The 15,941-nt window shown below is 46.0% G+C and overlaps 1 protein-coding gene across 1 annotated transcript; it reads right to left on the minus strand.

The window, feature by feature from the left end:
- Positions 1-420: 420 nt before the first annotated feature.
- On the minus strand, positions 421-12,611 carry S100A10 (S100 calcium binding protein A10). Its single transcript, XM_012462743.2, has 3 exons — positions 12,509-12,611; positions 3,972-4,124; positions 421-821 (listed from the first exon to the last, which is right to left on the minus strand). The coding sequence occupies exons 2-3, from the start codon at positions 4,101-4,103 to the stop codon at positions 660-662; spliced, it is 294 nt and encodes a 97-aa protein (XP_012318166.1). The 5' UTR covers positions 4,104-4,124; positions 12,509-12,611; the 3' UTR covers positions 421-659.
- Positions 12,612-15,941: the final 3,330 nt, after the last annotated feature.

The following is a 15,941-nucleotide window of genomic DNA, read 5'->3' on the forward strand; positions in this document are numbered from 1 at the left end:
TAGATGCTAATGTGATGTTATCACCAAGGTGTCAGGCTACCCTCTTCTCCTTTGGTTCTATTTTTGCCCTAGGTTTGCTGACACTTTGCTATGAAAAATGGATTCAGACATTGCAGGAATGCAAAGTGCTGGCTAGAAAGGCACTGATTTAACTGGGCAAAACTGTGCCCAGTAATTATAAACTTAGAAAATATATTCCTGTAGAGCCTTCTCCCAATTCTTTGAGGCCTTCATATAGACACAGCTGCAAGGGCAGAGCAATTAGAGAAGTCAGACTCTAAGCCTGAATGGAGAGTGTTTTCTCATTTTGCCAGTTCTGTGGGAAAGCTCTGCTGTGTGCTGGCTGCCCGAGGGCACGGTGCCTCTTGAGGAACAAGCATTTCTGAAAGAGCAACAAACATTCTAACGCAAATTCAGAACTAAAAAAGAACTTATTTATTGAAGGCAAGAGGATGCAAACAATACAAAAATCAAAAGCTTGTCTGACATTTAACTTTTTTTTCTCTGCTCGTCAAATGGGAGTTAGATTTTATTTGTACACTTGCTAAGGGTCCTGATCTGCTCATGAAATCCTTATATGGGGAAAGCTGTGGGGCAGATTCCTTAAGTGACCCTTTGGGACAACTCTTATCAGGGCCGGGGGAATTGCTCGTTTCTGCCTACTTCTTTCCCTTCTGCTTCATGTGTACTACAAAATAGTCATTGCATGCAATGGTGAGGCCCGCGATTAGGGAAAAGAAGCTCTGGAAGCCCACTTTGCCATCTCTGCACTGGTCCAGGTCCTTCATTATTTTGTCCACGGCCAGAGGGTCTTTTTGATTCTGAAGAAAAAGAAAAAAAGGTCAAAGGCAAGAAATATCAGTCAAAGGTTGCAATGATGAGCTTATTTGATTTGCACTGCTGAGAACTGCGTATATATCTCCCAATTATTTGAGCTCTTGTTTTAGATCATAAGTGACCTTTGGAGGTCATCTAAATGTATTTTTCTTTTTTTGCCTTGAGGGAGCATTTTAGTAATTTCATATTTAGATTCTGCCTAAGAACCACTCTAAACTCCTCATTTTGTGGTTTAAACTTACATTCTCTTATTAAAATTTTATTCCTTAAAATTAAAAAAATCCCTTAAAAAGAGAACTCCTCATGAGAAGATCTTTATGATTTAGGGAGTAAGTTTTGGATCATTGTCCTATGGATTTTAAAGAGGTATTAATGATGCCATGGGTTGTTTTAGGTTTGGAGAAGACAGCTCGCATTCTTCTTGGCACAGCTGAGGCCAAGCTAGTGTGGCTTCATATCATGTTAGCCACGTGACGCTGAGTGAACCACACAGCTTAGTGGGCCTTAGCGTATCAACTATGAATTGAGGAGGTTGGAGTATAATGTTCTAGAATCCTTCCATTTTTTGAGTTACTAAGTCTAATGCCATCCTATGATCTTTGCTGGATGTTGTATATTGGACCAGTTTCAAAAGGAGTATGTGTGATGGAGTCTTAAACTCCCCATGACTCTCGGTGCCTGGTAAGAATGTGTAGGACGGCTGGGTGCGGTGGCTCAAGCCTGTAATCCCAGCACTTTGGGAGGCCGAGGCGGGCAGATCACAACATCAAGAGATCTAGACCATCCTGGTCAACATGGTGAAACCCTGTCTCTACTAAAAATACAAAAAAATTAGCTGGGCATGGTGGCGAGCACCTGTAGTCCTAGCTACCTGGGAGGCTGAGGCAGGAGAATTGCTTGAACCCGGGAGCGGAGGATGCAGTGAGCCGAGATCGTGCCACTGCACTCCAGCCTGGATCCTGGTGATAGAGCAAGACTCTGTCTCAAAAAATAAAAAATAAAAATAAAAGAATGTGTGGGACAGAGATGGGCAGGCAAGATCCCCTTTGTTTTCATCTTGGTTCCATAGTGACTTCATCATTCCCTTTTGTAGTGATGCTGGTTGGAAGTGGGAGGTCGTGGTTTCTCCTCCATGCCATCAACCACAGAGAGAAATACGGCTTGTTTGAGGTTGTTAAAGGGCTCAGGTAAAGTATTTATGAATTCTGATGACTATATTCATGAGTGAGGGAAATTATACGCAGTGTTTCAAGTGTGCTAGGTGTTTCTAAATTGCACTTGGAAATTCCTAAAAGAATAGCAGCAGCATTTCCCACATGAGCACTGCAAACTCCTATTCTAGCTAAACCTGCTCTATGCAGCTGTTGGTGGGTTTCAGCTAATTCTGGCCTCACCCTCAGCTTCCTGGCTGTGGTTGGAATGAGTGAAATCTGGATGACATCAGGGGTCTACTTTAGAAACAAAATGCTCTGTTAATGCAGTGAGTGTAGGTGTTCCCAGAATTATGACCCTGTGCCTGGAATAAATCACCCTGCTGTGTCCAGTGCTCCACACTACGTATACCTTTTACGTGTCTCATGTCACAAAGCCTTTAGGAAGAAAAGGTCTGTGTCTTATGTGACATTCACTTTGGCTTCTAACACTCTTAACAAGTGTTTAGTGTACTGAGAATGCCTTTGTCCATAGGATGGGCAGGCTTACAATGAGCACATTTTGTCCTTGTATCTTAATGCTTGGCTTGAATGATCATAGAAGGTGAAAGTGACCTTTCAGATAATTATGTTCAGCCATCTCTAATTTTACAGGGGAGGAAACTGAGGACTAGGGAGCTGATGCAACCTGCTCATTTTTAGTTAAGGCAGAGCCAGATCTTCTAACTCCTGTTCTGGGGCTGTATCACAGGACTCTACAAAAGCAGAGGACCTGCATATTCTAGCTCATTCTGGGACAGCATTAGGTAACTGCAGCTCTGAGAGAGTAGTTAGGCTATTTATATCTATTTATTTAACTGATATCGATGACGTGCAAATTATAGTATACTAAAAGCCTCATATTTATTGATTGCAGGAGTCAGGGGGTTGACTAATGTGCTATTTACCAGGCAGATGACAAGAGGCAGGACCCAACCTTTTACCAGTATCCCCTCTCATCCTTTAGAGGTTAATGCATTATTCAACACCAAGCACAGAAACCATCTTTTTAGGTGACTACAGTTGTGGCAGGGAAAGAAGGGCTTGCGTTTCAGTCTAGTATTTTGTCATGCGATGTTTCACCTTTAGTTGAATTCAACAGCCATCTCTCAAGAACCTGCAATGCAAAAGGACACCTAGGCCTTGTGGCCCCATGTGCTGAGTGATGTGTCTGAGCTGATGGCAGAGTCCTCTTTTAGTCTTCATGCATCTCTCAGTCTGTCAAAGGTGAGGCATAAACTCAATCTGCTCCTGTGTTCTCAGAGCATTATTATTTGAAAAGCAGTTATTTCTGGAGTGATGTGTGGCTCCTAATCAGTAGATGACTGACATTGCTCCTTTGTAGTATTAGAAAAAGAAAAAACAATCTCTTTATCTGAAGAGATTTAAGAAGGGAGATTCAGGCCGGGCTGATCACCTGAGGTCAGGAGTTCAAGACCAGCCTGACCAACATGGTGAAACCCTGTCTTTAAAAAAAAAAAGAAGGGAGATTCATGTTGTTCAAAATGGAACGTGACCAGGATGTGGCATCTCCCACCCTCCCACCACCAGGTTTTTGGACCTGAGGCTAGCCATTTCTAGTTGACTACTCTTTTGTGAACAGCCTTCTTTCTCCTGACTCTGTCCCCCACATCATCACAGTAGATACAGATAACCAGATGGAATTTTCCAACAAACAGCTCATATTGTGGTAATTTGTATGTAGTCTTATTTCACCTGCAGACTGTAAGCTCCTTGAAGGTCAGGGCTGTGTCTCTGTCACTTTCTGTTTCCCCAACAGTATCGTACAAATAGCAGGTACTAAATACTACTTAATAAATGAATGAAAACACCTTTCTAATAGTGACCTCCACAGGGAAGGGATGGAAACAAGAAGGAAAAGGAATCAGGGCCTAGAAGTATTGATTTTTATGTCTGGTTCTTTGTAAGCCTTTTAACACTTACTTCCAAAAATCCAGGGAACTCCTTTTCCATGAGTACTCTCAGGTCCTCCTTTGTTAAGTAGCCTTTATCCCCAGCGAATTTGTGAAATGTAAACATCATGGTTTCCATGGCATGTTCCATTTGAGATGGCATTTTGATGTGGTCTGTTGAAGCCTATTAGAGGATGTAAAGAAACAGGGTTTACATTAACTTTTTTTTTTTTTTGAGACAGTCTTGCTCTGTCGCCCAGGCTAGAGTGCACTGCCACAATTTTGGCTCACTACAACCTCTGCCTTCTGGGTTGGGGTGATTCTCTTACCTCAGCCTACTGAGTAGCTGGGATTATAGGGACACACCACCATGCTTGGGTAATTTTTGCATTTTTAGTAGAGATGGGGTTTCATCATGTTGGTCAGGCTGGTCTCAATCTCCTGACCTTGAGATCCGCCTGCCTCAGTCTCCCAGAGTACTGGGATTACGGGTGTGAGCCACTGTGCCTGGTCAACTTTTTTTTTTTTGACAGACGTTATGAATGAATTTTTTTTAGACTGAAAGATAAAATTGTATGTATTTAATGTGTACAACATGATGTTTTGAAGTATATATACATCGTGGGATGAATGAATCTAGCTAATTAACATATGCATTACCTCACATACTTTGCACTTTCATGGTAAGAACACTTAGCCACTCTTATTATTGGTCAAGAATACAATAAGTTGTTATTAACTATAGTCATATTGTTGTACAATAGCTCTCTTAAACTATTCTTTGTAATTGAAATTTTGTATCTTTGGACTAAACATCACTCCAGTGCAATCACCCCAGCCCATTCTATTCTTTAGTTCTATGAAATTAACTATTTAAGATTCCACATATGAGTGAGATCATCTGGTATCTGTCTTTCTGTGCTTGGCTTATTTCATTAAGCATAACGTCCTCCAGGTTCATCTATGTGGGCTTACATTAACTTTTTTTTTTTTTGAGACGGAATTTTGCTCTTGTTACCCAGGCTGGAGTGCAATGGCACCATCTCGGCTCACCGCAACCTCTGCCTCCTGGGTTCAGGCAATTCTCCTGCCTCAGCCTCCCGAGTAGCTGGGACTACAGGCGTGCACCACCATGCCCAGCTAATTTTTGTATTTTTAGTAGAGACGGGGTTTCACCATGTTGACCAGGATGGTCTCGATCTCTTGACCTTGTGATCCACCCGTCTCAGCCTCCCAAAGTGCTGGGATTATAGGCGTGAGCCACCACGCCCGGCTCTACATTAACTTTTAAGCCACATGTACTGTCAGCCTTTGTAGGATAATTGGAAAGATGGAGATGAGATCATCCATTTGGTCCTCCCTAGCTTTAAAATTGGGTGAATCTAAGAACCAGTCCACTCCAGTTTTTGGGTCTCTTGTTAGTAGAAATAGACACCTTAGGTACTGGTGCTGTAAATGAACTGTTTATCTAACTCCAGCTAATTCGCATAAATAACCTAATGAAGAAGAGAAACTCTAATTATTTAGAAAAGCAAGATCAGTGTTTCCTTTTTTTTTTTTTTTTTTGAGACTGAGTTTTGCTCTTGTCGCCCAGGCTGGAGTGCAGTGGCTCACTGTAACCTCTGCCTCCTGGGTTCAAGCGATTTTCCTGCCTCAGCTTCCTGAGTAGCTGGGATTACAAGCGTCTACTTCCATGCCTGGCTAGTTTTTTTGTATTTTTAGCAAAGATGGGGTTTTGCTATGTTGGGCAGGCTGGTCTCAAACTCCTGACCTCAGGTGATCCGCCCACCTTGGCCTCCCAAAATGCTGGGATTACAAGCATGAGCCACTGTGCCCGGCCCAGTGTTCCTCTTTTTAACTGACAAAGCACCCACTGAAAGAACAGATATTTCATAATTTCTCTTTGCACTAGTATATGAGATTCTTAGATATGGCTGATACTAACAATCCACACAGTCAAGGTTGGTAAATATGAAAACTTCAACCTTCTAAGCTTAATGTGGTAACTTGGGTCAGTCTGATTCTAGGATTTAGAAATCTGCTTACAAAGGAATTTACCTGCTGGGTATGTATGTATTCTTTACTAAAGTTCTGAACTTGTTATTTATTGCAATAAAGACAGTTGCATCTCTGGCAGTAAAATGCAGTTGCTCTACCCAAATAAAAACTACTCAAAGTCCATTGTCTAGTTCACTTGAGAAGCAACAGGTGATAGTATAACCTAACGCATGGGAGGGCCTCATATGTTTTTAGTTGCACTAGACAGATGAGCTGCTCTCAGTCTGGGACACAGTGGGAGAGCAAGTGCTTTCATCATAAAGTGTTCATAAGAAAGGAAAGGAAACATGTCAGATCATTACATTTAGGTATAATGAACTAGGGGTATATGTCTCATCAAGACCCAGCACTTGTTACCAAGTTTAAATTATCCTAAGTTGAAAATGCAGCCCAGAGACTTTTTGGTAAAAGAATAGGCTGTGAAGCATAGATGGAAGGGCTGGCAACTTCCTCTGCTGAAGAGCTCTAACAGGAACCTGAGACATGCTTTGGTCTGATTCCTGTCTCTGAGAGATGCCTGTTCAACACTGATCCTCGAATGCTATCTTTTACAGAGGAGAAGGTGGAGTTGGTAAACATGAGGATTGAGCAGTTACATTTAAGAATTGTAAATTCTACCCCTTAATCTCCAGAAAAGTATGGGAACCAGCAGACCAAAGAATGCTATTCTAGAGAATGCTGTAAGTCAGAATCTGGCATGATTAATCTGGAAGGCAGTTAGTTATCTTGGAGAGAGCTGCAAATTAATGCCTCAAGGTCAGCTGTAAGATGAATTCCAGGGGAACCACACCCTTTTCCTTCTCTTCGGACACAGTTCTGGCTCATTCCCCATCCCTCATATGGGTTTCAGATGGCAGTGGGTTTACAGAGAGTCTGCCTTGCCTAGATTGGTACTCCAAGTCCAGCAATTTAAGATAACTGAACTGGGCCAGTCACCTGTGGGAGAAGGACGTGGGATCCCACCCCAGTTCTTAAATAACTCAGGAAAGGAGTCAGACACCACAGAGGTTTAAAAATACCTGTACTCAAGTTCAGAGCAGCAGAGCATCTCAGGATCAATTCCCAGAGAACAGAATTGGAACTGGGTGGGGCACCTAGTTTACCTCCTTCAGAGAACAGGGCAGAAGGAAAGTGCACTGCAAAGCCGCAGAATTAAGAAAGGGAATGCAGCAGGGTAAGGACCTCTAAATTTTAAAAAGGGTGATTTAGGGGCCAGGCGTGGTGGCTTATGCCTGTAATCTCAGCACTTTGGGAGGCCGAGGTGGGCGGATCACAAGGTCAGGAGATCAAGACCATCCTGGCTAACATGGTGAAACCCAGTCTCTACTAAAAATACAAAAAGTTTGGCCGGGCGCGGTGGCTCAAGCCTGTAATCCCAGCACTTTGGGAGGCCGAGGCGGGTGGACCACGAGGTCAAGAGATCGAGACCATCCTGGTCAACATGGTGAAACCCCGTCTCTACTAATACAAAAAATTAGCTGGGCATGGTGGCGTGTGCCTGTAATCCCAGCTACTCAGGAGGCTGAGGCAGGAGAATTGCCTGAACCCAGGAGGCGGAGGTTGCAGTGAGCCGAGATCGCACCATTGCACTCCAGCCTGGGTAACAAGAGCGAAACTCCGTCTCAAAAAAAAAAACCACAAAAACACAAAAAGTTAGCCGGGCATGGTGGCATGCACCTGTAGTCCCAGCTACTCAGGAGGCTGAGGCAGGAGAATCACTTTAACCTGGGAGGCAGAGGTTGCAGTGAGCTGAGATCGCGCCACTGCACTCCAGCCTGGGTGACAAAGTGAGACTCCCAAAAAAAAAAAAAAGGCTAATTTAGGACCTCCTAAGAAATTTAAGTTGTCAGCTCAGGAAATCCTGGCCACCCTTGAATATCTTCTTCAAGAGAGCAAGGTGAGTCTAACTCACACTGCATGAGTGCTCGGGTCTGATGTCACTCAATCCCACAGCCATTATGAAGTGATGGAGCTTTCCTCTCTGAAGTTACATCCTTGCTCCACTGGGTTCTCCCTTTCCCTTCTCCCCCAGTGGTTTTACCCAGTGGATGGATTGTGAATATTCAGCCAGCTGACTCCCTATGTGTCCAGTAGACCTTCTCCAATAGGGATACAGAGCAGGGGCCAGCCAGGAGGTGAAAATAGCACTGAAAACTAGGGGAGAAGCCCTTGTCTCTTCAGTAACCAGTGCCCCAAAGGGCACTCACTAGAGAAGGAACTCTGTTTTGAAGAAGGAGCCGCACACTGGCTTTAAATTAAGACAGAGGAAAGGGGAAAATGTTATTAAAACTCTGTTCTTTTGGCTAGAGGATGAATCACGTAGCTCTTGTCGGAGTGCAGCCACTGGTTGCGCCACTGAGTCAGCCCTGCCTGGCCCTCTGTTCTCGGGTGGGGCTTGCCTGGGCAGGGCTGACTGCAGCACTGACTGTTAGCTGCTGAAACTGAAGCTCTTCAGGGACTTTAATCCGGCATTTCCTCCCTCACCTAGCCACTCTGCAAGCTCTTTTCAGATGTGGGCTTCCTGCATCCTGGTAAGACACACTTTGACAGGAGGGCTTTGGGGCTGAGGCTGAGAGGCAGCAGTGCGCTCTCTATCCCCAATAACTTGCTCTCGTACCTGAGACATTCCATTCCATTTAATTGTTTACTTGTCAGTCTGAGACTTAAGCTCCTCTTGACCAAGAACTACAAATTATTCTGCTTTTATTCATGGAGCACTATAACTGTTAGGGGCATAAATGAACCACACAAGCCCTTGGGTAGCAGTTGAGGTGCAAGTGTGATTACCTGGAACTAGGCTGAAAACCTTGTAGCTCGGAGCTCAGGAGGACAATGTGAGAGCTGGGAAGGGCCAGGAAAGGGGCCCCAAAAGGGTTCAACTATGAACGGAACAGCAGAGTACACAGGAGTGCACATTCCATACGCAAAAGGAAAAATATGTGTCCTGCTAAACAGGTCTGGTCAGAATGACATGACTTTGCTCCTTCTCTTCTAACACTCGGCTGTTTTCTCATGTTTTCATTCATCCCTCTTCTACTTTATGATTTTCTAGTGCTGCTATCTCACTGCTGAGCATCACAGGATGTAACAGCCTTGCTGTCCACTCGCCTTTATTGAATTATTGAATTATTCTATTCTGATGCCTAGACATGCCCTCTACTTGTCTGCCTGAGCAACAGGTCTTAAGAAGGGAGGCCGAGGCGTCTTTCTCTCTATAGTTTTCTCTATAGAAAACAATTTTGGACTCCACAAATTTAGTTACCATAGGAGGAATTCAATTTTCTATTTTTGGTTCTCCTACTCTGAGCATCTACTTTGAATGTCCCAGACATGGCGTTAGGCATGAGGGTGTTCACACACACACACTCACACACATATACACTCACACTCACACACACACTCACACACATGCAGATACACACGTTCTCTCCATGGTGCTTGCCTTTGAGGAATTCACCAGCTAATAGAAACTACTTAAGCATCTGGTGTGAATTCTAGTTATTTGTGTTTCTGTTTCTTTCCTTACCAGATTGCAGGTTTCTTGAGCAGGGTCCCAGTAGCCAGTGCTCGAGCCCTCATAGAGCCTGCTCGATTAATTTGTAAGAAATCGATAATAATGTGTTTTGGTTGTCCTGAGAGTAGCAGGGAAGCAGGAGTCCTCCTCAGAAAAGTGTCTGCTCCTGAACAATCTCAAATGTTTGCTCTGGACCTGTGCCCAGATCCCAGCTGCAGTTTCAAAGAGGACACTTCTGAAGAGCCAGAGTCAGACTTGCTTTGCTTCTCTGTATCTCGTCCATACCCTAGTTTTCTTACAGCCCACCCAGAAAATAAACGGCAGGGTGTCAGTAAAAACAAACATCTGTTATTTGAACTATGTTTGAGATTTCCTTCCTTTTGCTTTAGAAATTTTGGATTTTTTTTTTTTTAATTGAACCCAGAAGGCATTCTTGAATTTGATCTCTGAAGGGAATTCAGAAAAAATGAGTTGAAGCAATGGATCTGGATCCAGGCTGTCTCTCTCACCTCTTACCAAATAAAACTTGCCCACTAAAGACTTGGGCAGCAAAGGAAAGTTTCAGATGCAATTCAATAGGAAGAAAGAACTCCGAAGAAAGCTCCTCCAATCTAACCAAGTGCATCCATTTTTCCTTAAACAATGCTCAGGCATCAGCCTAATCAGCCAACACGGCTATTGTGACAACTGTTATTTGATCCTTTGGTAGAGTGGGTGGTACTTAGTTAGTAAAGGAATAGAAAGTTCTGAAAATTGTTTAAAAGAAGTAAATTCTTTTTGCTTTTGATGTGAGATTCTTAAATTTGTTGAGTCTCCAGAAAAATGAGAAACTTAAGATGTTAAAATTTTAGTCCAGCTTTCTCAGCACTTTGAGTGCTAATTTATACATTATAACCCTGAAAGAATTCCATTGTTTCTCTCAACTTTATGCTTTAAAAGACTGGACTGTGTCCAAGGGTATATCAAGTGGGTTGTGCTCTACAAAAGACACATTTTTTTGAACTGTCAGTAGAAAGCAGGGAGGCACACAGTCTTAGCTCCAACCAGTCCAGGCCTGACCCCACTGGAGTGGCCGCTTAGGAGGCTGGCAAGAGGCCGGCACACTGGAGGAAAGGGGCCTATTTGGTGTGTCCGAGAAAAGTTAGGAAGAGCATCACCTAGAAAGCAGAGTGAGACCCAATAATTGCTTCATGCCCAGTAGACCAAAAACAGATGGGAAGAACTGAAATAAGCAACTCCAAATGGTGACTCAAGGACCACTGTGGTCAAGGACCACTGTGAAACTACCCTCTGGCTGCGAAGGAACAAATACACCATTGGGAAGGGATGATTAAACAGAAACCGGATAGGAATCTGTGGGGGCAGGGCCCAGGAAGAAACTTACAGTGAGTTATACGAACTCATTCCCGCTCCAACCCCTGGCATTGTCTTTTACAATTTGCTGAAACATGTTGGAAGCAAAGATCACCGACTGGATGTTTCCACGAGCCTGGTCTCATCTAAAGCACATAACGTAAAACTCCACTCCTGGAGGCTGAAACTCAAGCTTCTGGGGAAAAATATCCGCAACAACTGCAAACCTCTTAACGGGAAAGGCTACCTCCCAAGTAAGGGGGAGCCAAGGTGCCAGGCGCATACTGGCCGATAACGAAGAGCGGTCTTGCCAAGGCCTTGGTTACTGATCTAATTACTGCCCTCACCCACAGTTCAGTCGAGAAACCTCTCCTGCAGACTGGCGGCCAGTCCAGGTGTGACTCACTTCCTCTTGGAAAATGCCCTCTGAGATGGCACAGTTCCTCTTTTCCTTCAGGGAGTGTTCTGTCCAAACCATCCACAGAGAGTATCTGCAACCAGCCACACCCACATGGTCTCACAGCTGAGTCACAGGCCTCAGACCACTGGGAGAATCTTGGAGCCCTCTGCGCTAACCACGCCCTGCAGAAGCTCCCGCAGGGACAGAACTGGGTGGGGACAGAAAGCGGGGTGGGCTTAATGCATCCCAGAGTCTAGCTCAGGGCTGCCCTGTGCTGGCCTGGCTTGGAGCGGTCTGCATTCCACCTCCAGCCAACAAGGCAGAGCTCCTGGTTTGACTTAGGCAGAGCCAGACTGAGGCTGGACAGGGCAGCAGTGTCCACAGCTGGGGGCAGCGCCATTCCTTCGGCCAAAGCGCAGGTGGTGAACCAAGTACCAACGGCAAGTCTCTCTGTCTCACTGCACCAGGCCAAATTAATCTAGGATTGGAAGATCCTTCATCATAGCCTGCTCTTCCTCCATCTCTTTCTGGTTCCACTTATTTAATTAAGTTAGCTAGGGAACCTTTCAGTAGAGAAACCGCTTCACATCGCCTCCCCGCCCCGCCCCCCCCACCCCAGCCAAACTGCTTTAGAAAGAAAACAAGTGGACCTCCCTCCCTCAGCAGGAAGACCCCGTCGAGCTAACAACAGGAAGCCCCAAAGTGAAACGCCCGTTTGGCCGAGGGACTAAGGGGTACTCCTTAGGAAGGGACGCCCCCAGCTCCCTACTCGTCCTACCCGCGCCTGCTCGGGCTGCCTAGCCGGGTGGAGGCTGCGAACATGCAAACCAAGGTTGGCCTGCGGGCAGAACCCACCAAGAAACACGCCAGCCAGGGCAGGGGCGAGCAGGAGGGGTTCGGTAACTGGGAAAGCAGGAAAGGTGGGGGTAAAGCAAGGCAAACAAAGGGAGGAGGGAAGGGGTCCAGGGGCACCAACACCACAGTCCCCACGTAAAGGACAAGTGTCCCCTCCTCCGGTCCGCCTGTGTCCGGGGGCGGTCGCGCTCGGGCCGGGAAGGGGCGCTGCTGGCCTCGCCTGGGTGCGGCCCGGAGCACCGAGCAGCGGATTCCCCACCGGCCGCTCCCCGTCCAGGCCCCGCGGTGCCCGGGACGCTCCGTGAAGCCAAGTGCGAGGGTTACCCCGGGCGGCAGGTCGGGGGCTGGGGACTATCCGGGAAGGGCACGTGGGCCGGGCGGAGCTCACCTTGGCCAAGGCGCGGCGGGCGCTGTTAGCTAGACGCGGGGCGGCAAAGCGAGCGCAGCGAGCTGTGAGCCTTCCTTAGTACGTGCGGCGGGTGGGGAGAGGGAGGCGGCGCGGCAGCGGGAGGAGCCTGGCTGGCGCTCGGTCGGGCGCTCCCCAGCCCTGTCTCCTCCCTCTCTTCCTGCCCCCGACTCCCCCGACCCGGGGCGCGCGGCCCACGCCCTGCTCTCGCTCTCGGACCCGCCTCGCTGCGGCCTCGCCCGCCCCAGAGAGAGCGTTCTTGTAAACTTCTCCTCAGTAGGAACGGTCCCGCTCTAGAATATTTCAGGGCATCCCCACCCTGGGCCTGCCCTTCCTCTCGGGTTTGGTTTTAGAAGTGGGTGACTGTAGAAATCAAAGAACCTGGCCGCCCTGCGGGTGGGGCACGCTGGCGCAGAACCAGAGGTACTGGCTCTGTGGGCACCTACGGGTCTTAGGAATTATTTTCTGGATGACCTTGCAGGGAGTGGCACGTGGAGTCCTATCGACCTCAGAGGCACTAGGACTTGGTTGTTCTCAGATTAACCCTAGGAGGTCCATCCGGGGGTCTCGGCCGCCTGCGCCCGGTGGGGGATGGAGCCCAGCACCTCCCCAGCAGCCGGGCACCCCGCCCTGCCGGGCCCTCGAGGTGCCAGAGGGAGGGTGTGGTTTGGCTTGTCAGCACCCAGAGGCGTCACAAACCCTCCGTTGAACAGGGGATTTACTGCTTTTTGTGTGGCTTCACTTGACCAATAGTTCAGTTTCAGTGTGGCTAATGTTAAAAACTGGCTGGGCGTGGTGGCTCATGCCTGTAATCCCAACACTTTGGGAGGCCAAGGGCGGGCAGATCACTTGAGGTCAGGAGTTCGAGACCATCCTGGCCAAAATGGTGAACCCTCGTCTCTACTGATACAAAAAGTAGTCGGGAAATGTGGTGCGCTCCTGTTATCCCAGGAGACTGAGACATGAGAATCGCTTGAACCCGGGAGACGGAGGTTGCAGTGAGGCGAGATCACACCACTTAACTCCAGCCTGGGCGTCAGAGTGAGACTCTGTCTCAAAAAAATAAATAAAAAAAGGTTAAAACTAAGTTTCCAAGGCATTATGCTGTGGTCCTTAAAAGTCCTTTAGAAGAATTTTCTGGAATAAATTTAGAGAAAACCTGTGTTTCCTAGGGGATGCTTACCTACCCCTCGCCCCTCCCCTGCCTCCTTTTATTTGAATTGTGACTTAGGGTTAAATACAAACTACTAGAAGCTGTTGGTGGAAAAGAGCCCAGTCCCAAACTCTGGGGTTTTCCTTTGTTCCCAGGGGAGGCCTTGGAAGGAATGAGTTATCCCAAAGGAATGAGCAGACTCGGGGAATCCTCCAAGTGCCACCTCTGACTAATCTTGGCTGTTGCCAGGAAAACCTAACTTGGATTTCAGCTATTGCTTTCCCTGCAGCCCTGGTGCTGACTATTCAAGTGGACAGCTCTTCAAGATCTTCCTATATGCAGTACTTCCCAGTCCCCAGGTCACAGTCATCAGTGGAGGAAATCTTGGATCCCTTTTGTCACAGGGATTGGAATGCGACTGGGTTTGGAATAGGAATGCCTGGGTTTGCATACCCCTACTCATCTGATTTCTTCATCTAGTCCACAGACCTTAGGAGTGCTTTAGTGTATGTGCATAGGTCTGGGAATTCAGGGATTAAGGAATCAGTCTCTTCCTTCGAAGAGCTTGGGAGTTAGATAAGCAAACAATGTAAATCCGGTGTGCTTAGTGAATGGTAGAGGATACTATCAGATACTAGGAGAACACTGAGGAGGGGCTTTCAAGTCCCCTTGGAGTGGTCAGAGAATAATTCTTGCAGGATGCAACATTGGGTAGAAATTAAAAAATGATAATAACACTTATTAGAACTTTTAAATCTGTACAAAGGTTCTATTCTTAGAAGGCTTGGAAAATATATGAATGTATAAAATGTGATTTATAAATACATGAACCAAAGGTAAATATTTTCATATTTCTTTCTAGTCTTTTTATGTATATATGACAAATATTTACATAATTATGATCATACTGGTTATAAAATTGAGTACAGTCATTCACTGCATAACAATGTTTGAGCCAACAATGGATGGTGTATACAGCAGTGGTCCCTTAAGATTATAATAGAGCAGGGCTGGGCGCGGTGGCTCACGCCTGTAATCCCAGCACTTTGGGAGGCCGAGGCGGGTGGATCGCGAGGTCAAGAGATCGAGACCATCCTGGTCAACAAGGTGAAACCCCGTCTCTACTAAAAATACAAAAATTAGCTGGGCATGGTGGCGCGTGCCTGTAATCCCAGCTACTCAGGAGGCTGAGGCAGGAGAATTGCCTGAACCCAGGAGGCGGAGGTTGCGGTGAGCCGAGATGGTGCCATTGCACTCCAGCCTGGGTAACAAGAACGAAACTCCGTCTCAAAAAAAAAAAAAAAAGATTATAATAGAGCTAAAAAATTCCTTTTGCCTAGTGACCTTGTAGCTGTCTAACGCAATATTTTACTCGTGTTTGTGGTGATGCTGGTGTAAACAAACTACTGTGCTGCCAGTTGTATAAAAATACAGCACATACCGCTTCCGTGTAGTAAACAATACCTGAGAATGGTAATAAATGACTATGTTACTGCTTTATGGGTTTACTATACTATACTTTGCATCATTTTAGAGTGTACGCCTTCTACTTATTAAAAAAGACAGTAAAACTTTTAAAAAAAGTTTTAAAAACAGCCTCAGGCAGCTCTTTCAGGAGGTTTTCCAGAAGAAGGCGTTGTTACCATAGGAGATGTGTGTTATTGCCCTGGAGGACCTTTCAGTGGGACATGATGCTGAAGTGAAAGAGAGTGATATTGACGATCCTAACCCTGTGCAGACCTAGGCTAATATGTGCGTTGGTGTCTTAGTTTTTTTTTGTGTGTGTGTGTGTCTTAGTTTTAAACAAAAAACTTTAAAATAAATAAATAATTTGAAAAATAGAAAATATAAAGAAAATATTTTCTACAGCTGTACAATGTGTGCTTTAGGCTAGGTGTTACTACAAAAGAGTCAAACATTTAAAGAATTTACAAGTTTATAACATACATTTACAGTAATCTAAGGTTAATTTATTATTATTATTTTGGTTTTCTTTGACACAGGGGCTCCCTCTGTCGCCCAGGCTAGGATGTAGTGGTGTGATCTCGGGCTCACTGCAACCTCCACCTCCCGGGTTCAAGCGCTTCCTGTCCCTCAGCCACTCGAGTAGCTGGGATTACAGGCACGTGCCACAATGCCTGGCTAATTTTTGTATGTTTAGTAGAGATGGGATTTCACCATGTTGGTCGGGCTGGTGTTGAACTGTTGGCCTCATGTGATCCACCCATCCTGACTTCCCAAAGTGCTGGGATTACAGGCATG

Source organism: Aotus nancymaae, unplaced genomic scaffold (genome assembly GCF_030222135.1).
Source record: "Aotus nancymaae isolate 86718 unplaced genomic scaffold, 86718_ANA_hifiasm-v0.15.2.pri h1tg000108l, whole genome shotgun sequence".
NCBI classification, from domain to species: Eukaryota; Metazoa; Chordata; class Mammalia; order Primates; family Aotidae; genus Aotus; species Aotus nancymaae.